This window comes from Oryza sativa, chromosome 8 (assembly GCF_034140825.1).
Source record: "Oryza sativa Japonica Group chromosome 8, ASM3414082v1".
Lineage (NCBI taxonomy): Eukaryota > Viridiplantae > Streptophyta > Magnoliopsida > Poales > Poaceae > Oryza > Oryza sativa.
The window spans coordinates 20,849,111-20,870,450 of NC_089042.1; the positions used below are offsets into that span (position 1 = coordinate 20,849,111).

Sequence of the window (21,340 nt, forward strand, 5' to 3'; positions counted from 1 at the left end):
ACAGTTATCAAGTTTGACCGCTCGGATCATCCCGACCGAGTGGTCCACCCGGGGCGGTACCCCCTGGTACTAGACCCAGTGGTTCGCAATGTCAAGCTTCGAAGATCCCTCATCGACGGTGGCAGCGCACTCAATATCCTTTTTGCCAAGACTCTGGACGACATGCAGATCCCTCGCGCAGAATTAAAGCCGAGTAATGCGCTCTTTCATGGAGTCATCCCCAGGCTATCTTCTACTCCACTCGGCCAAATCACTCTGCCGGTTACTTTCGGCACTCGGGAGAACTTTCGCACAGAAAATATTTGCTTCGAAGTCGCTGATTTCGAGATAGCGTACCATGCTATACTCGGACGCCCGGCGTTAGCCAAGTTCATGGCTGTCCCACACTATACCTACATGATGATGAAGATGCCAGGTCCCCGAGGAGTCATATCCCTGTGGAGCGACATCAAGCAAGCCGTCACATGCGACAAGGAAAGCTGCGAGATGGCCCAGACCCGCGAGATCACGCTTGCCCGAGAAGAAATCCGACTGGCTGCGTCCACAGCAACCGAAGGAGAAGTGCCTGCAACCAAGATGCCAAAGAGCGGAGAAGGCGATGCCAAGACCAAGAAAATTCCTCTAGATCCCTCTGACCTTACTAAGACTGCTGTAATAGGCGCTGAGTTAGATTGTAAATAGGAAAGCACGCTCATCACATTTCTTCAAAATAATAAAGATATCTTTGCGTGGAAACCATCTGATATGCCTGATATTCCTAGAGAGGTGATTGAGCACTCTTTGCATGTTAAGGAAGATGCTAAACCTATCAAGCAATGACTCCGCCGTTTCGCACATGATAGGAAGGATGCGATTAAGGAGGAATTGACCAAGCTGTTAGCAGCAGGCTTCATCAAGGAAGTCCTACATCCCGACTGGCTGGCCAACCCAGTCCTGGTTCGGAAGAAGACGGGGCAATGGTGTATGTGTGTTGATTGCACCGACCTCAACAAATCTTGTCCCAAGGATCCCTTCGGGTTACCTCGCATTGACCAGGTAGTTGACTCAACGGCCGGCTGCGAGTTACTCAGTTTTTTGGATTGCTACTCAGGATATCATTAGATCCGACTAAAGGAGTCCGACTGCTTGAAGACTTCGTTCATCACACCCTTCGGGGCCTACTGCTACATCACCATGCCTTTTGGATTAAAGAATGCAGGAGCAACTTATCAACACATGATCCAGAGATGCTTTTCAACTCATATTGGTCACAACGTTGAAGCTTATGTTAATGATGTAGTCGTCAAGACCAAGCAGAAGGATAATTTGATTACGGATCTAGAAGAGACCTTTGCGAGCATCCGCGCCTTCAGGATGAAATTAAACCCTGAAAAGTGCATCTTCGGAGTACCGTCATGAAAGTTGCTTGGCTTTATGGTATCCCATAGAGGCATACAAGCCAACCCGGAGAAAATCAATGCCATCCTCAACATGAAACTGCCGAGCTCCCAGGAAGATGTTCAAAAGTTAACTGGCTGCATGGCGGCGCTCAGCCGGTTCGTCTCATGACTCGGCGAGCGGGGGATGCCCTTCTTCAAGCTGCTAAAGAAAACCGACAATTTCCAGTGGGGACCCAAAGCACAAAAAGCCTTTGAAGACTTCAAGAAACTTCTCACTACTCTACCGGTCTTAGCTTCGCCACATCCGCAAGAGCCGCTGTTGTTATACGTGTCGGCAACTTCCCAGGTTGTAAGCACGGTCCTGGTTGTTGAGCGTGAGGAAGAAGGCCATGTTCAAAAAGTCCAACGACCAATATATTTCGTCAGCGAGGTTTTGGCCGACTCCAAGACAAGATATCCTCAGGTTCAAAAGTTGTTATATGGTGTTTTGATTACCATCTGGAAATTATCTCACTATTTTCAAGGTCACTCGGTCACGGTTGTCACATCGTTTCCACTTGGGGATATACTTCATAACCGCGAAGTAAATGGGCGGATCGCAAAGTGGGCCTTAGAGTTGATGTCTTTGGATCTATCTTTCAAGCCGCGAACTTCGATCAAGTCCCAAGCTTTAGCAGACTTCGTCGCCAAGTGGACCGAGTGCCAGGAAGACACGTCTGCAGAGAAGATGGAGTATTGGACTATGCATTTTGACGGGTCAAAGAGGCTTTCGGGCACCGGAGCAGGAGTAGTCCTAATTTCCCCGACTGGAGAAAGGTTGAGTTACGTATTGTGGATACATTTTTCTGCGTCCCATAACGTGGCGGAATATGAGGCGCTCCTCCACGGATTAAGGCTGGCGATATCTTTGGGAATTCGGCGTCTGATAGTTCGCGGAGATTCTCAGTTGGTTGTTAATCAGGTCATGAAAGAGTGGTCCTGCCTTGATGATAATATGATTGCTTATCGGCAGGAGGTACGCAAGCTAGAAGATAAGTTCGATGGCCTCGAGCTAACCCATGTTCTTCGACATAACAATGAGGCAGCTGACAGACTAGCCAATTTCGGTTCAAAACGAGAAGCAACTCCTTCCGATGTGTTTGTTGAACACCTTTATGAACCAACCGTACCAAGGAAAGAAACAGCCGAGACTACGGACACTCAAGTAGTAGCCATGATTGAAGCTGACTAGAGATAGCCCCTCATCAAATTTTTGACCAAGCAAGAACTCCCTCAAGATAAAGACGAAGCCGAGCGGATTTCTAAGCGCAACAGACTTTATGTCATACATGAGACCGATCTGTACAAGAAAAGTCCGTAAGGAATTCTGCAACGCTGTGTGTCTTTGGAAGAAGGACGGCAATTGCTAAGAGATATACACTCGGGCATCTATGACAATCACGCTGCCGCACGAACCATTGTTGGCAAGGCCTACCGGCAGGGTTTTTTTCTGGCCTACCGCTGTATCTGATGCTGACAAAATCGTGCGAACATGTGAGGATTGTCAGTTTTTTGACCGACAGACTCATTTACCAGCTCAGGAGTTGCAAACCATCCCATTATCCTGGCCGTTCGCGGTTTGGGGGCTCGACATGGTTGGCCCGTTCAAAAAGGCTATCGGTGGTTACACTCATCTCTTTGTAGCTGTTGACAAATTCTCCAAGTGGATCGAAGCCAAACCCGTCATCACAATCACAACAGACAAGGCTGGAGATTTTTTCATCAACATTGTGCATTGGTTTGGGGTACCTAATCGGATCATCACTGACAACGGCACTCAATTCACTGGCGGAGTATTTAAACATTTCTGTGAAGACTTTGGCATCAAAATTTATTATGCCTCCATAGTGCATCCTATGAGCAATGGACAAGTCGAACGCACCAACGGTATGGTACTTCAAGGAATAAAAGCACGAGTTTTCGACCGACTGCATCCCTGTGCTGGCAAATGGGTAGAACAGCTGCCGTCTGTACTTTGGTCCTTGCGTACTACACCCAGTCGGGCTACGGGCCAGTCACCGTTCTTTCTAATCTATGGTGCGGAAGCAATGTTGCCAAGTGAGGTAGAATTTGAATCTTTGCGATTTCGTAACTTCAGCGAGGAGCGCTATGGAGAAGACCGAGTGGATGATCTCAACCGACTGGAGGAAGCCCGTGAAGCAGCCTTAATCCATTCGGCTCGATATTTACAAGGGATGCGACGTTATCACAACCGCAATGTTCGATCACGAGCTTTCTTAGTCGGAGACCTGGTTTTGAGAAAAATTCAAACCACACGAGATCGGCACAAGTTATCTCCCTTATGGGAAGGACCGTTCATAATTTCCGAAGTTACTCGGCCAGGTTCTTACCGACTCAAGCGTGAAGACGGTACTAGTGTTGACAACTCTTGGAATATTGAGCATCTTCGTCGTTTTTATGCTTAGGCATTACTTTTGTACTTTCCTCTTTGACTGCTAACATCAAGCTACTCCTTGAGTTATCAGTCGGGGGCTACTATAATAATAATGGAGTGTGATTTTTATCAATTCAATTTGCTTACTTGATTTATCATTGCTTTGTTCGATTTTTTGGCTTAGTCAATGAGTACTGAAAGTTTTTAAGAACTTTTGCGGGTTTTAGGCTCAATAAGGTTTGACAGAAACTTTTAAGAAATCCGGGGCTGAGTTTAAATCATCAAGCACAACATAAATTCATCAGTATTGTACAAATTGTGCCTCCATCATCATCAGAATACAAAATCAATCAGATTCAGTTTTTTCATCATCAGAGTTATCAGACCCAGTCGGCTTAAGATCGTTGTCATGGAACCTCTCAACTACATCAGCGGCTATCTTGTCAGCAGCTTTTTGCACATCACTGATGAGATCAAGGGCGGCTTCCTCACTTGTCCCATCTGCAAAGCCATCAACAGCATCAATATCAATCTTCGGGTACCAGGACTTGGTCATCGCCAATGCCAGACTCACCCCTATATTTCCAGCTTCTTTGATGTTCTTAAAATAGGTATCTAGAGTAGATCTCAGTTTGTCGAAGATTTCGACAGCATCAATTGAACTCGGACCATTGTTATTGAAAAACATGGCTTGGACCGAGTGGCGTAGTGGCGTTGGCGACTTCGTCTCTGGCTCCTTCAAGCTTTTTGATTTTGCTGACCAAGACATTGAATTGAGCCTGAGATTTGACTTTACGATCTGCACAAATGGTTCACATTAACGATAAAGCATGAAGACAAGAATGCTTTCGAGGTTTCAGCAACAAGTACCTTCGACGTCTTTTAGAGCCGAGTCTCTCTGTTTGGTCAGTTCACTCTTGTCTGTTTCCAGGGCCTTGATTCACTTTTCTAGTTCGGATATCTTGGCAGCTTGCACTGTATCGTTGCCCACTGGTCAATCACATGTGAAAAGCGGCTCAGACAAGTCAGACAAGAATAAAAGTTACCTTTGGACGAACCGCTCCGCTCAATGTTGGAATCTTGAAGCTCGGCGATTCGGTCTCTAAGATCATGTTCAGTTTTTCTAGCAAGCTCCTTGGCTTCACGAAGTTGGTCTCTGGTTGCTTCCAGGGTTCCAAGGTGGGGGACCAATCTCTCGAGAGTTGCGGTCTTCGCCTTATTTCTAAGATGGATTCTCTGCATTGCAATTTCATCTTTATTCAGTAAAGTTGCCGACAGGGTGATTGAAGCTATGGGTAAAGAGACATACATTTACAAGACGAGTGGCTTGACTGAGTGTCTTTTTCAGCAGACATACTTCCTCGTCTTCCTTCTGTTTATTTATTACAATTCCCTGCGGTTGCATTTCATCATCCCACCACTTAACTAAGATGGGTGGGCAAGAATCTTCAGCTAACCGTATCCGGAGGACCTCTTCTTCATCGCCGACCATTGGGCCTTACATATTTATGAACGATGATAAAGCAATCGAAGAAAGTTTGTCGGATCAAAATGGATTTGGATCTTCTGTTTACCTGTTATGACTTCTGGTCGGGGACGAGCAGGCCCTTGCACCCTAACAGGTGAGCCTAACCTCGGGTCGGCGCTGGTATCTTTTCGGAGAGGGCTGCTTGTTTGAGCCTCTACTTCCGGGATGTCTTCATTTTGTTCTATACCCGACTGGTTTCCAGTCGGGGGCTCCTGATCAGCACCTATCTCAGCTTCGGCCGACTGGTTTCCAGTCGGAGGCTCGTTGCTGGATTGTACATTGTCGGTTGCTGGTTGATTATTACTCGGGCGATCTTCGGCAGTTGGCCCGGTTTCAGTTGTAGGACCAGTCTCCGTGCTGGTCGTTTCAGAGTTCTTTCTAGAAGGATCGATGTCATATGGCTTCCTGCAAATTTGAGATATGCTATCAACACTACTTCAATGGTGAATGACCAGCGATACGAGGGAAATTGCTAAATGACTCATACCTGGATGACTTCCTGATTTTTGGTATGGGACGACTGGATGTTTTCTTCTTTGGATTAGCTTGCCTTGGTTGTTTCTCAGTCGCCCCTTTGTTGCCTACCTTTTCCACATCGTCGCCCTCATCGTCACTTGAAACCAACTTCCTCTTACGAGAGTCTGACTGGTTAATTGACTTCGAGGTGTTGGGTTGAACGTCGGACTGGATTTTCGGCCCTCCACTAGCCTGGCCAGTCTGCCGACGGGGTGAGCGGCGTTGAGCGATCGGAGGATCCGACTTCATCAAGGCGAATTCCTGTGCATGACATTCCAAGTTTTCAATTAAACTTGTAGAAGACAAAAAGATGTTTTTCAGAGAGGCCGAGATGTTTGATACGTACCGGAGGAGGAGGGTTGAAGGCATTGTATGGCACGACTGGCAACAAGTGCGAATAGCCGACCACGATAACATTCGAGAAGATTTTGTACATTCTCTCCTGCATGATTTTGAACTCAAGAGATTCTGGGTCCTCTCGGTTGGGGTCTTGCTTGCCGTCAAACTCGAAGGCTGTGCGGGATCTCTCTTTGATTTGCTCCCCTTGCAGACCCTGTTCTTTAAGCTTCAGCATGCGGTCCAACAGGGCAAGTGCTTGGGCGGCCTCTTCTCCTATGGGAAGTGAGTTCCAGGTATCTCGGTATACTGGAGGAAGACAGGAGTACCCGGGAAATGCTGGCTCGGGGTTTTGCACAAAGAACCAATTTGCATGCCAACCCTTGTTCGAGGTCTTGAAGGGCATGGAGAAGTATTTTTGGCTCAAGGTTACCCTTAGTTGAAAACCGGCTCCCCCAACAACGCACAGTTTGCTCTTGTTCGGCTGGGGCTTGAGGAAGAAGATGCGGCGGAATAGGGCAAAATGCGGTCTAACACCCAAAAAAGCCTCGCAAGCATGGATGAAATTGGCAATATGGAGTACGGAATTGGGGTTTAGATGATGCAAACTAATCCCATAGAAATCCAAAATCCCTTGGAAGAATCTTGAGGTTGGAAGAGAAAACCCACCGTAGAAGAAATGGGAGAACACCACGACCTCGTGTGTATCGGGGGTCGGAAATGTTTCACCGCACGCCAGACGCCACCCGATGATCTCCTTCGCCGGAAGAACACTGTGCACCACCATTTCCTTCAAGTTTTCCTCTGTCACATCGGAAGGCGCCCACTGACTCTCGAAGCTTTCTCTCTCCTCCGCCATGGATGCGAATTGGATGATGCGATTTGGTTTGAGAAATGGCCGGGAATGGAAGGGAGACAGATGCGGTGGTTGCGCAGAAGATTTTTGTGGAGCTCTAGCGAATGGATTGGAGGGAATTTGTGAACCCTAGCTTTGCCGGTGTGGTTTCGCACTGTAGCAGTGAGTGGGGAAAGTGGCGAGAGTTTCGGCGGGGAAGACGAAACGACGCCTTGCCTTCGGCGTTTATTTCGCTAGGATATCGAAAGTGCTAATGGGCCTGGGCCTAAACAGTATTTCAGCCCAATTTTATTATCAGCGTGGCTAGTTGTGATCCTTAGGGACTTAGGCATTTGTTTTTGCTTTGGCAACACTTGCTCACGACAGTATAGCCCAATGCTGATTAAAATCCTTTTTGACGCAGTTAGATAATTTTTTGGAATTACTACAATGCACATAAAAAGGTGCCCAACAGAAAAGTGTTATACTAATTTTGTAGGCCTTCTTAGGCTACAAAGCTGTTCGGGTTTTGTTGAGATGACTGGTTTTGAATAGTCATTCTCTCAGCATGTTATATGCTTATTTTAATCATGACGTGAGTCATAGCTTAGGCTATTTAGACTCATCGTTTGTCATGCTTTATACCACATTTGATGGATCTTTTTGAGAGTTTTTACTCGGATTTTTATCATATGTGTTGATTTATAGACCTTTAGAGTGTTTTCTCACTCGGGCCTCTTTATATCTCCTTTTTTGTGTATTAAAGCTAAAGCAGTCGGCTGGATGTTTTACTAAACGTCGCATATGCTTAGCTATATGATACATTGGGAGACTAGGTTGTAAAACCACTCGGATGGAGCCCTTCACAGTCTTTGATTTTGGTACTAGGGAGACCAAGACAAAAGAAGTTGGAGCACTCGGATTATTGCTTGAATTACGAGAGAAGACTATCTTCGTCGACTGTAAAGGTCTCAGGGGCTACTGTGGAGATTGTGGATACCCCATACCTACATGGCATGTATATCCGACTGGGTATGGGGTGCCATGTATAGATAGAATATCTTTAAAGGGACTCGGGTTAAATTCCAAACTTGTATGTCAAGGAAATACCCGGGATCCTAGTCTGTTACGATTGTATTTTATCTGTAACTACCTATTCCATTAGGGATATGGACTGTACTTTGTAATACGAACCCCTTCCCCTATATAAGGAGGGGTTCGGGTGCCTCTTGGGGCATGATTTTGCTCCCAGATCATACGATCAATAATACACTCGGCGGATCAATCCCTGGACAGGAGTAGGGTATTACTTCTTGTTAAGAAAGCCTAAACCTGTATAAAATTCCTTGTCTCTCAACCCATCCACTTTTCTAGTTTGATAGCCACCTCCTTTTAGTATTGCCGAAATCTTGTTTCGACACCGATTGCGAGGATATTTAACATATTCTTTTCACTTGTGACAGGGCTAGAAAGGTTTCGACGAAGATGGGTATTTGGAATAGAATTGAGAATATATTGAATATGGATCGATCTGGCTACGTGGTACTACCAGAAATAATTATGAGGGGAGGCAGTTACCACGACTTAATGATTTGGGCTTAATTTGTTAAAATTGTTTTCACATGGGGTGGTATACTTGGTGAGAAAGGACACGGATGGTTAATGGTGAAAGGGTCCAAACCACTGTCTGTCCTAACTCTAAAGTATAATTGCAAGTAAACACATCCAAAATGCAAAACCATGAGAAGGATGGCACAAACCCCCAAGGGTTTCTCAAGATTAATGTTGGATGTTTCATTTGACATTGATTCAGGAATCAGGAGGAACTGGGGCAATTGTTCAAGACGCACCAGGAGGTTTCATAGCAAGCGTGTGTATGTATAATATTTGTATGTATATTTGTATACAATTAATATTCTTCGGGAAGGACCTTTTCTAGCTAAGCAACTGAGGTGTCATGTTGATTGTAGGATTTCTATCCCTGTATGGAGCAAGAAAACGGATGCGCAAGTTTATTATTAGGGATGCAAGCGGAACGGGCAAGCGGACATTTTTGTCCCGCTTATCCCACTTCGTTTATTTTTTCTTTTAAATTTTGTACTACCATGCGAAAAATACACTTGCAAGTGGGTTTTTACGTGGGTAGCGGAATTACCCATCCCTATTTATTATCCAAACTTACTGCTTGTAGGTAGTGGAGACGATGCAAGATGGAGGATTCTCGACTACAAAATTGGCTGCAATTTTTCACGAATGTGGTATGTTGAGATTTGGTTTAGAGAATATCTATATAGAGCACTGTAATAAGAGGCAAACTGCACGTAAATCCGCCTGTGTATCTACAATGTAGATACGGTGCTCAAGGATCGGAACCACGTGTGTGTGTGTATACGATGATGTGTTTAGCGTCGGCGACTTCCTTCTCGACTCCGCTCGGTTGGGCCAGACGTTGGATCACCCGGCCCATGGGCCATTAGCCCCGTCCATTTCTGGGCTTCACCGAGAAGGCGCCGTGTGGCCCATCTCTTCTCCACGGCCCATCTCCTCTACGGGTAGGAATAAGTTCATCTGAGGCCCCTTAACTCGTCAACGAATTCGATTTTCGTCGCTCAACCAGAAAACCAGACATAACAGGTCCCTCAACTATCAAAACCGGTGCAGATTAGATCCCTCGGCAGTTCTGAGGGTGTTGTTGACTGATGTGGCGCCTACGTGGCTAATTTGACTCGGTCTTTATTTGACGTGGCATTGACATGGCGCTTACGTGGCAATTCGATCCGGAAAAATAATAAAACCCATGGGACCCGCATATCAATCTCACACAGTAAATAATTAAAAAAAGGTAGGACCCACGTGGGCCCCACTTATCAGTCCAACTCACCCCTCCTCTTCTTCCTCCTCTCTTCCCATCTCCCCTCTTCATCTCTCTTGCGCTGGGGGATGGGCAGTTGGGCACCAGATGCGGCCGACGACGACGACGGCGGCGGAAATGGAGAAGAGCGGCCGCCGGCCATCTCTCTTGCGCGCGCTCACCGGTAGACCAGGGAAACCACCCTCAAAACCGCTGCGCGACGCCGCCCTTTCCCGCCACCAACCCCTCGCCTCCGGAGGACGGAAACCTCGCCCGCGCACATCCCCAGATCCATGGCCGTCTGCCCGCCGTGCGCTACCCAGTTCTCCCGCGCCCGCTGTCAGACCACCTGCGCCGCCATCTGCCGAGTCCGCGGGTGAACGGCGACAGCAACAGCATCAAGCCCGCCCTCGCCGACCACACCGCGCAGTTGCTCGACCTAGATCTGCTCCCCGGCGCCCATGCACGGAAGCCCCCGGGTGCCTACAGTGAGGCGGCGGCGGCCAAGGCCTACCCGTCCTGCGACGCCATCCCCTGCGACCAGTTCGAGGTGGCCTTCCAGGCCGTGGAGCTCTGGATCGCCGACCACGCCGTCCTGCTCGTCAAGAACTCATCACACGCACATATGCACTATAATCAAACCTACTGGCTATAAGTAGTGATATGCATACAGGATCCATTTTGAGGCAACCATAGTTGAGAGAGCTACATTGGTAAATTTATGACAGAAACCGTAGCAAGAAACTATTCGATTCAGGACAAAAAAAGAACAAGCCAATCCAGGGTTCGTGCTCGCCGACGGCATCCAGGACGACGCCGGGAACGTGACGCGGTTCGTGATGCTGGCGCGGGAGCCCATCATCCCGCGAACGGACCGGCTCTTCCGAAGAGAGGGGAGATGGGGGGAGAGGAGGAAGAAGAGGAAGAGGAAGAGAAAGAAGAGGGGTGAGGGTGACATGTGGGGCCCACGTGGCCCCACCATTTTTTATTAATTTGTATGTGAAACTGACCTGTGGGTCCCACGGGTTTTATTATTTTTCCAGATAGGATTACTATGTAAGCGCCACGTCAATGCCACGTCAGATGAAGACCGAGTCAAATTAACCACGTAGGCGTCACGTCAGCCAAAACCACCCTCAAAACCGCCGAGGGACCTAATCTGCACCAGTTTTAATAGTTGAGGGACCTGTTGTATCTGGTTTTTGGGTTGAAGGACGAAAATCGGATTCGTTGATAAGTTAAGGGACCTTAAATGTACTTATTCCGTACGGGTACGGTGCTGCTGCTTGCAACCCGTGCGGTGGGCTACTCTCCAAGGTGGGCCGCGGTGATTGAGAAACATTTTTTTTTCTTTTCTTTTGGAGCACTTGGTAAATTGGCAAGTGATCTATATATACCAAATGAAAAAAAAAAATGCAAGCATTCCGGTAAGAAATTTCGTCCGCCGTCACCTAAATTTTTTTCATCCACCACTCTCGCGTCATGCGCTCGTCATCCCAAGTCCGGGTCGAATCGAATCTGATCGAGATTTACGTGCATGGGATTAAATTTAAACCAGTTCGTATTACACCAGGAGAATTTACATATACGACAAACAAAAATTGGTTACAAAATTTTCTCAAGTTACAACCCAAATATAAGAATTAACGGTAGACGAAGAAAATAAAACCCAAATCAAGCAAAAATCCAGCCACTGGAATCACGGTTTCACCGGTTCTAATCTTGGGCTGCACATAACATGACTCATCGCATACGCTCCCAATAGGCTTCGCGCTGTCATCGGACCTTGCTGGAGACACGAGCGGCATGAGTTTGCCGCCACCACCACCTCCCAATGCTAGATCCAGTGAGGAGGGTACGTGCGGAGTGGCCGCCGGGAGTAGCTCAATTGAGTTGTCGCTGCCGCCAGCCACCGCATCACAAGACCAGATCCGGTGAGGAAGGGGCGTGGAGTGGCCGTTGGGGGTAGCTTAGTTGAGTTGTCGCCGCTGCCGGCCACCACATCCCAAGACCAGATCCGGTGAGGAGGAGGCGTGGAGTGGCCACTGGCGGTCGCTCGGTCAAGCTGTGCGCCACCACTAGTGGCGGGATCCAACGAGCCTGAAGCCGGATATAGCGAGGAGCCGAGGAGCAGGGCAGCGACGACGTCCCGACGAGGAGGAAAGAGGTCGACAATGGGGGGGAGGGAGAGTGCTAGAGCTGGGGAGGGAGACCGATACATGCAAGCATGCCACATCCACACATTAAGCATATAAAGCTCAATATGCAAGCATATACTCTCACCATCTTTGAATATTTGACGCCGTTGACTTTTTTAAACATGTTTGACCGTTCGTCTTATTTAAAAAATTTAAGTAATTATTAATTCTTTTCCTATAATTTGATTCATTATTACATATCATTTTATGTATATATATAGTTTTACATATTTTACAAAAAATTTTGAACTGTCAAACATGTACAAAAATTTCAACGGCGTCAAACATTTAGGGAAGGAGGGAGTAGTAATTATATCTATAATTTATTTCATTCTAAAACTAAACATACCCATACTAAATCATCATTCTCAAATCATTTTTATAATATTTCAATCCAAATCATCTCACCATTTTTCTAATATGTAATATAATTACCACATCAAATTAAGCGCGGACATCATCTAGTATATATTAAATTCCCAGTACATGCGTTGTGCAAAAGCGTAGTGAGTGCCTAGTATAGTAGTACACATATGTGGCCACACTTGTCTTTTCCAAAACTAAAGGCCCAAATACGTCAGTACATACGTACGTCAGACTACACAGTGATCGATCACTGAGATGTACACTAGCTACATACTAGTATATACTATACTACTACTAGTACTATAGTATAGGAGTCACGCACATGCAGGCAACGTCGGAGGCGCAACACCCGGCCGCCCGGTTGGCCGGCCGCCGCCGCCGAGATTGCTTTCTAATTCTACCAAATGCAGCCGATGGAGCGAGAGACGAAGCTAGCAGAGAGCAGATAAACATCCAACGATCGATCGATCAGCTATTTAGTCGTCCTAGCTAGCCTTGGATCATGACGATGCATGAGCATGACGACACACCACTAGAGGCGCACGAGCTCGCGAGACCATTCGATCCTAGCTCACTACTGGAGAAACTATCTTTTCCGGTCAGCCAAAAACCACAATAGTCCCGGTTGCAATAAAAATCAGGACTAAAGATGGTTTTTAATCCCGGTTTATAAGCAAAACGGGACTATATGAACTTTAGTCCCGGTTATTACCACCAACCGTTCACACGCTGTCAAGGGCTGTCAGGGCTCTCGGGATCTTTAGTCCCGGTTAGTAACTCCAACTGGGACTAAAGTTCGGATATTTAATCCCGGTTTATATTATCAACCGGGACTAAAGATCCCGGTGATCTTTAGACCCGGTGAGTAATACCAACCGGGACTAAAGTCAGGTACCGGGACTAAAGATCAAAACGCACTATATAATCTCTAGTACTTTTCCTCTTCTCCAATCCACACACAAACTCCTCCCTCTTCTCCCCTCTAATCCTTATCTCTTTCCTTGCTCTTACCTTATCTCTTTCCTTGTCTTTCCTTCCTTCTCAGGAGGAGTGAGCGCAGGAGGCTGGACCGGCTGGGTGGTGGCCTGCGCGGCGGCGTGGCGGTGGCCAGAGAGGAGGGGAGGTGGCAGCGGTTGCACCGGCCGTGGGCACGAGAGGACGGCGGGCCGGTGGATGGGAGGGCGGCGGCGGCGGCCAGCGGCCGACAGTGCCCACTCGTGGATTTTTGTCCTTTCTTTTTTTTCTTTTAAGAATTTGTGATTCGATTGAGATAAAGAATTTGTAATTCGTTGTATGGATTGAGATATATAATTTCTTTTTTTTTGAGAATCTGTGATCTGAGATGTATAATATGTGATATATTTGATTTGTGATATTTGGGATGTTACTTTGATTTGGGGTTTGATTTGGGGATATGCATCCCACTTGATTTTGGGGAAAATAGTTAGGGAGTAAGTAGTAAGTATCAACAGAAACAATGAAAAAAAAATAAAAAGGAAACTAACCGGGACTGTCGACAGTCCCCTCTTTAGAGATAACGATCTGCCGGATTCGAAGGCCCGGTTGAAAAACCGGGACTACAAAGGGTTACGAACCGGGAGTAAAAATGATCTCTCCACCAGTGGCTTAATTAAGTTTAATTTTTGTTTTTAAATTTAACTTGCCACACGCACGCTGGCTCGCTCCATTGCTGAATGTCCGTGTTTTGCTATGGATAAAAGAAAATGTATTAATGTGTTCTTCATTCTTTTTACTGTAGGGAATATTCATCTTAATCTAATTTTTTACATGGCTATCCATTTAGATTTGATCCCTTTTAATATTAATAAGTTCAAGGGGGTAACTTGTAAAATTTACAATGGAACTAGTGAAGTGGCAGATTCACTACCACCATCACTATTTTCTTTTATAGGAGCATAGATATTAATTCCTGAAGTTTACATAATAAAATCGTTCACCATTGCTGTAGTTTTCTCAAATACGTACCCAAAGTGTAGTAAAATGTAAAATGATAGTTTACAATAATTGGTTGTAGTTTTTTAATATAATCATTTACTATTAATTGTTGCAATTTTGTGAAACACCCAGTTAAAGTTGTAGTGAAGTTACAGATTGTAACAAATGGTTGCAGTTTTCTCATAAAACCATTTGTTGTTGTTGTAATTTTGTGAAAAGTACCTAATTAAAATTGTAGCATATCGATAGTATTGAATACATGGTTACAGTTTTGTGGAATACACAGTTAATTAAAGTTGTCACAAAATGATTGGTTTGAATAAACGGTTGAAGTTTGGGGGAATCTACTTTTTTACAAAAATTAAGATAACTATTCACATTTTTCTAATTTTATGTGAAGCTATTTTTTTTAAGATCGGATTTGATATATCACTGTTCGCTTTTGATTCCAATGATATATATAGTATACAATAGGTTCTATAATAAAAGTCAAGTTGTATAACTCTTAGCTAGCTTGTATTAGAAGATCATATACTTGTTGTGTTGAACCAAATCCGTATTCTCGAAAACAGAAAGCCGGAAGAACAGCAATCGCTCTAATAAGTTAATTTTTGAAAGAAGTTAAAATTAGCTTCCCTAAATATAATTATATTTTGCATACAGCTATATCAATTAACCTATAATAATTTGGATATACGATGATTTGGACTATACTTTTTAAGGTAACGTGGTGTCCTTTTTCAAGCTATATATATAGTGCTCGATCGTGTACTTCTAGTTTGATGATAATTAATTATATAACCTGGGTATAGAATCATACTGGTCGTACGTAAGTACCACATACGTACGTACGTCTATGCTAGTTGAATTCTATCCGGCAGGGCAGAGGATCATATCATATCGCTGACTCAATGGAGTCTTGCTTGGCTGCCACTATAGTGTGTGTGTGCGCACATGCCGTGCGCTCGATATTGCACTTTACTGTACCACATGCATGCTAGCCTATCAGAGAGAGATTAAATAAAGATGCTGGGGTACATTTGCGATTGAGCCAAGCCCACGTGACGTGAGCTAGCTAGCTAAGTAGGGGTGGCAACGGGACAAGGCGGGGCCAGGTTGAACATGAACGCCCCTGCCGCCCCGTGCCCAGCCTTGCATTGCTAACCGGGTGGAAAGCCTCACCCGTCATCGTCCCCGCAGGGGACCTCGTGGGTGAGTGAGGCCCCACAATTCCGTATAGAGTCAATACACATCCTCTAATCAATGCAATAAAATGCATAACAATATTCTCAAACCAATACAAACAACACCATAAATCAACAAACACATAGAGTCAACTCGTTAGATCTGAACTCTGAAGCTGCCCGAGAACAACCTCGTGGCTCCAGCGATGAATCGTGTTGTGGTACACCGGTGAGATGACCGATGGCCATGAGAGACAAGGCAGAGAGGCGAGGCAACGATCATCGGCGGTGAGAGGCGAGGCAACAACCATCGGTGATGAGAGACGAGGCGGCTTGGTGACGCGGCGACAACCGACGAGATGATAAGGTGGCACAGCGAAGACAGACGGCGATGGGAGAACAAGGAGGCTCAGCGACGATCGCCACTCGGCACTGTGGCGAGAGGCGCAGCAATGAACAGCGCTGTGGCGAGAGGAGGCGATGAGCGGCGTTGTTGCGAGAGGCACGCGCAGTGGTGAGAGGCGCCACGGCGTGGAGGTGAGGGTCACGCGGTGAGCGACGTGTCGAGCGGCGACTGTGCGTTGAGTGGGAGTTGGGGAATTATGGTTTTAGTTTAGGGGCTGTCTATATAGGAATCGAATGATTTCTGAAGCTCCAATCATGCAGATTTTATCTACCATAGGATGCACATCCAGCAACTCAGAAAAAGTGATACAAATAGATATTACACTTAAAAACAGATATATTATTTGATTATTTGAACGCCATTTTTTTAAAGCCCAAATCCAGATCCAGATCCATAAAAGCCCAAATCCATATCCAGATCCATAAAAGCCCATTAGTAAAAAGAAGGCCCAAAATACAAAATTTGAATCAAACACAAATAAACAAAGCCCATGATTTTTTCGCCCATGCGAATTATTTGAAGGCCCAAGTCCATATCCAGATCCATAAAAGCCCATTAGTAAAAAGCAGGCCCAAGATACAAAATTAGAAGCAAAACATAAGGAAATAAAGCCCAAATCATAATCCAACAGCCTATCCAAAAAAGTAGTAGGGACCAAACTTGGAAGCCAAGTAGATGAAAAACATGTCACGTGAATCAACCATGTATGGGACCACACTTTTCAATCCCCTACTTTTCAACAGCACTACTAGTTCACAAACAGATCTAGCACGAATCAAACATGGAGCTAGGAGAAGAGAAAGAAGAGAGAAAAAGAGGATCCAAATCGCAGATGGAAGGAGAGAGTACAATGTCAGAATCAAAGAGTAGTTCTAGAGGAAAGAAGAAATCAAAGACAACTTTTGAACAGAAAGTTGAGATCCATACAAAGGAAACACAGAATCTGGAGAACACAAAGAAAAAACAAGAGGAAGGCAAAATCAAGAGAAACAAGAAGGCTCCAGTTCAAGGTTAGTTCAAGGTTCCAATTCTTATCCCCTATATACAATTCCTGAAAAAGATCAAAGAGAGAGTTTAGGTCAAATATACAATTCAAAAGAATACATGAAATTGCTGAATATGTCAAATGAAACAAGGTTAACAATCCACTTTGCTGGATAAATACAACAACTCAGAACTGAAAATTTCATATGTTTGCTCTGTAGATCTGAACTATGTAATGTTAAAAGTAAAACTACACTGCATTCAGTACTACAAAACTGCATTCTGGATGATTGTATTACTGTGTACTATTGATGAATACCAAACTAACTTTATAAAAAAAACATGACAGATTGATTAGTCTTCCAACCTTACTGAATTTCACTCTGAAGATATCACAGTTATACAGTTATACAGAAATATAACAACTAGGCCATATAGCATATCCTGAATTGTCATACATTCAATTTTATCAGCATAATCACCATATTAAACTAATGACAAATTCAAATCTCAATGTCAACCACTTGTCTCATCCAACTCAATATTACATAAAAGTTCAATATCTCATACAGCACAAACAAAAGAGCCAATTCATATGAACTCACAAATTTCTTAACATGTTACAGTAAAAAAGTAATAAAATTACATACAAGAATCACAGTAATTCTAGTATTAACTCATTGTAAAAAGATTAGTTCAGTAAACAAAATAGTTTAGCTCACACAATCATGCACAAATTCAGGAACACATTCAAGATATGTTTTAAACTCAAGACTATCTCAGTTCAATGTTTCTCTCATCATCAGACAACAAAATGAAGATTTCAGATAATAGATCATTGTTGATTTGTTCAATGTCTCAAAATAGAATATAATGAAACTAGTTACAGTGAACTTGTATTACAAATATATAGAGTGAACACTACAATTTCAATTGAAAATACATGTAACTACAAAGAAACTATGTAAAATTCATATGAAATCATGATCTAATGCAGTTTAATCTCAATTTCAAGATGATTTCAGATTTTTCGAGCAAAAAACAGGGTATCAAATACTTCAAAAGTAGTACATATGTAAAAACCAAAACAAATCATATCTAATTGAAATAGAAAGAAATAGAAAAGAAAAAGTGCCATCAGATAGTTTGTTCCATAAGTAAATTTTAACTGGAATTACAGTAGCATTACACTCTAATTGAAATACTTATTTACTGTAATACTACTTATGGAACATACTCATACAGGTTTGAAAAACATTTAAAGACTATCTTGAATATTTCTTTACAGGTGTCATACAAAAGGACAAAGAATGCAAAAGTTCTAAGGAAATAGAAGGAAAAAATATAGGTAAACAAGAGTTACAGTAAATTTTAACTGGAATTATAGTAGCATTACACTGTAATTGAAATACATACTTAGTGTAATATTAAAATTATTTTGAAAGAATTATACAAACTAATTCATTTGTTCACTTCACTGTCTATAATCAAGTATCAAATTGATTGTAGTTGGATTTTTAAGTAGTTACAGTTTCTGTTTACTGGAATTATAGTATAATTTCTCTGTAATACAAATATATGTTCACTGTAAATGGACTTATGAAAAAGATTGGGAAATACACTCTATGTTTCAGAACTTGCTGGTTTAGAAATTCAAAAGTTCTTTGCAATATTAATTTATTCTTTCTATGCAGGTGGCATACAAAAGGAGAAACAAAGCAAGAGTTCTATGGAAATAGAAGAAAAAGAATCAGGTGAACAAGATAATTTCAAATTTTATTCACAAATAAGAAGATTAAAATGAGTCTGAAATTTTTTAAAAAAATGCCATCAGATATAAAAAAGCACTTCAAAGCTCTGACAGAAATGGATACAGAGATTATAAGTCAATCAAATCTGACAGAAATTAACACAGCTATGTTGAGCTCAGGTAAGAAACAAAAAATTATGTAGTTCAATGTATTTTTTAAAAAATGACAAACATCTAGATGATCTGAACTATATACTTTCAAGTGGGTACTTTTTAAAATCTAAAAACATTAAAACTAGTTACAGAGAAGAAGTAATAAAAATACATGTAACAATAACTGAAAATACAGTATCTATCTTGACTTCCTTCATAATGATTTTTATTTTGCAGGTATCACAATTGAATTGTCAGAAGGAGAAAGAAGTATTCAGTCAAAACAAATTCAGAATATGAAACAAAGTATTTTGACAGAGTATAAAACAACTTTTGTAAACTCAGGTAAGATCTTACACAGGTATTCTTATTCTGTTTCAGAACAATTCTTTCATTACAGTTAATTTGTATAAAAATTACATAAAAAACTGTAATTCCAATACTAAAAATTTCAAACTGGAATACAAATTTACTCTAATTTTTAATGTTGAATCAATCAATCTATTGCAGGCATAATAGGTAATGAGGTAGGAAGAAGCAATGCTCTGGATGAACCAAACACAGGTAACAATTCAAAATGGAATTGAACAAATGCATAATTCCTTTAGTAAAAAAACACAAAATGCAAAAATTACAGTCAATTTGAAACAGAATAAGAATAATTTTAAACTTCAACTTGATTGTTATACAGTTTGACTGGAACCTATATATAATTTGATCACAATTACTTTAATTGCAAATATAACAGATCATATTGGATTAGGAGCAGAAGATGCAACAGTAGAAAAGCAAAGTATGGATAATTCAGCAAGTATGACAGAAGCATTTGTTGATTACAGCAACAAATATTCATATGATGAATTATCTCTTTTCGGATCAATGAATTCAGTAAGTTCATATTACAAAGTTTTTGCTATTAAAGGAAAAATTTGAAGGTGGTAGTCAAAATACTATATGAAAATTTATTTGCAGGTTGCAAATATGTCATACACAAGCTTAATGGAACAAATCATATCATCACAGCCTACGATTTCTGATATGCAGGTAAGAAAAACAATATTTGAATATTATATATAATTTAGTTGTAATATTTATGTTTTTATTGGAATTTACAGGAACAAAATTCAGCACACTCTATTTTTGTTGCGAGTCCAAGTGCATTTCAGGTATGAAATATTAATTATTTAATTGAATCTAATAATTCAAATTCAAAAGCAAATAAGTATTGATATAAAAATTTTGTTTTGCAGAATTCAATGATATTAACAACAAATCGTACTGATGCTAATATTGAAGAATGGAATAATGATGCGGCAAATGAGGCATGTTGTCTTGGATGTATTACTTCTTGTTGTAGTATTAAAAATTATGATAATTTTAGTAAATTTTAACTTTGTAATGTAATTCAAATTCCAGGAAGATGAGAGTAATGAAGAGGATGCAATGGATAATTGGAATCTTGATATATTCAATTTGTTAGATGGTGAAAAGGTAATTTTTGTTGTTTGTACCTTTTTCTCTAGATAACAATGATTGATGATTGAAGTTTCATAGTCTGCAAAAAAAAGAGTACAAACATTAATATTTCTTAAAAAATTAAATTGAATAATTCAGATTAGCAATGAATAGGCTAGAAAATTAATTTCAGAAACTAATGGAACTGCTTTTTTTTTTGCAGGAACCAAGTTCAATGGATAATCATCGATGTACTTCAGTTCAAGGAACAAGAGATGATGACAATAATCCAAATGATAACTCTGAAACAAATCAACAAGAGCTGATAGAAGAAGACATAAATATTTTCGTAGAGAATGAACAGGAAGAAGCTACAAAGGGCAATAATGCAGCAATTGATAGCAGATATATACCAAGAGTTGGAACACAATTTAAGAATATTACAGAAGCACATGAATTCTTTAACTTCTATGCTCTGTTGGCTGGATTTTCTATTGTCAGGGCTCACAACTACCACACAACAAGCAAGAAAAGGAATGGAGAAGTGACTAGAGTAACGTTCAGATGTAATAGACAAGGCAAACCAACTTCTCAATCCAAATCAGTAAGCGCAGAGGAAACAGTGGTTTCGGAAAGAAATACAAATGAAAATGATGCAACAGATTGCAAGTGTGCTCTGGTTATTTCAGAGAGGAATGAGATTTGGAATATTTCAAGGGTGCAATTAGACCACAATCATCAACTAAGTCCAAGAGATGAAGTGAGATTTCTCAAATCACACAAACACATGACTACAGAAGAAAAAATGCTCATAAGGACCTTGAAGGAATGTAATATACCAACAAGGCACATGATTGTGATTTTATCTGTTCTAAGAGGAGGATTGACTTCTTTGCCTTATACGAAGAAAGATATAAGCAATGTGAGAACCACAATTAACAAGGAGACAAGCAGCAATGATATAATGAAAACTTTAGAATTTTTCAGAAGGAAAAAAGAAAAAGATCCA

At 42.3% G+C, this 21,340-nt stretch overlaps 2 protein-coding genes across 2 annotated transcripts; both read left to right on the plus strand.

Annotated features, from left to right (window-relative positions):
* Nucleotides 1-162: 162 nt before the first annotated feature.
* On the plus strand, nt 163-1,398 carry LOC136351592 (uncharacterized). The gene is made up of 3 exons (XM_066303775.1): nt 163-665; nt 843-1,035; nt 1,102-1,398. The coding sequence occupies exons 1-3, from the start codon at nt 163-165 to the stop codon at nt 1,396-1,398; spliced, it is 993 nt and encodes a 330-aa protein (XP_066159872.1).
* A 165-nt stretch (nt 1,399-1,563) lies between these two features.
* On the plus strand, nt 1,564-2,610 carry LOC136351593 (uncharacterized). The gene has a single exon (XM_066303776.1). It carries the CDS (start codon nt 1,564-1,566, stop codon nt 2,608-2,610), a length of 1,047 nt encoding a protein of 348 aa, XP_066159873.1.
* The last annotated feature ends 18,730 nt before the right edge of the window (nt 2,611-21,340 follow it).

Excerpts from the sequence above, each read along its gene's own strand:
- LOC136351592 (XM_066303775.1), top strand. The coding sequence starts at position 163 with ATGCAGATCCCTCGCGCAGAATTAAAGCCGAGTAATGCGCTCTTTCAT. Across the intron at positions 666-842 it reads ACTGCTGTAATAGGCGCTGA|GAAGGATGCGATTAAGGAGG; the intron begins GTTAGATTGTAA and ends CGCACATGATAG. Across the intron at positions 1,036-1,101 it reads GGTTACCTCGCATTGACCAG|ATCCGACTAAAGGAGTCCGA; the intron begins GTAGTTGACTCA and ends GGATATCATTAG.
- LOC136351593 (XM_066303776.1), top strand. The coding sequence starts at position 1,564 with ATGCCCTTCTTCAAGCTGCTAAAGAAAACCGACAATTTCCAGTGGGGA.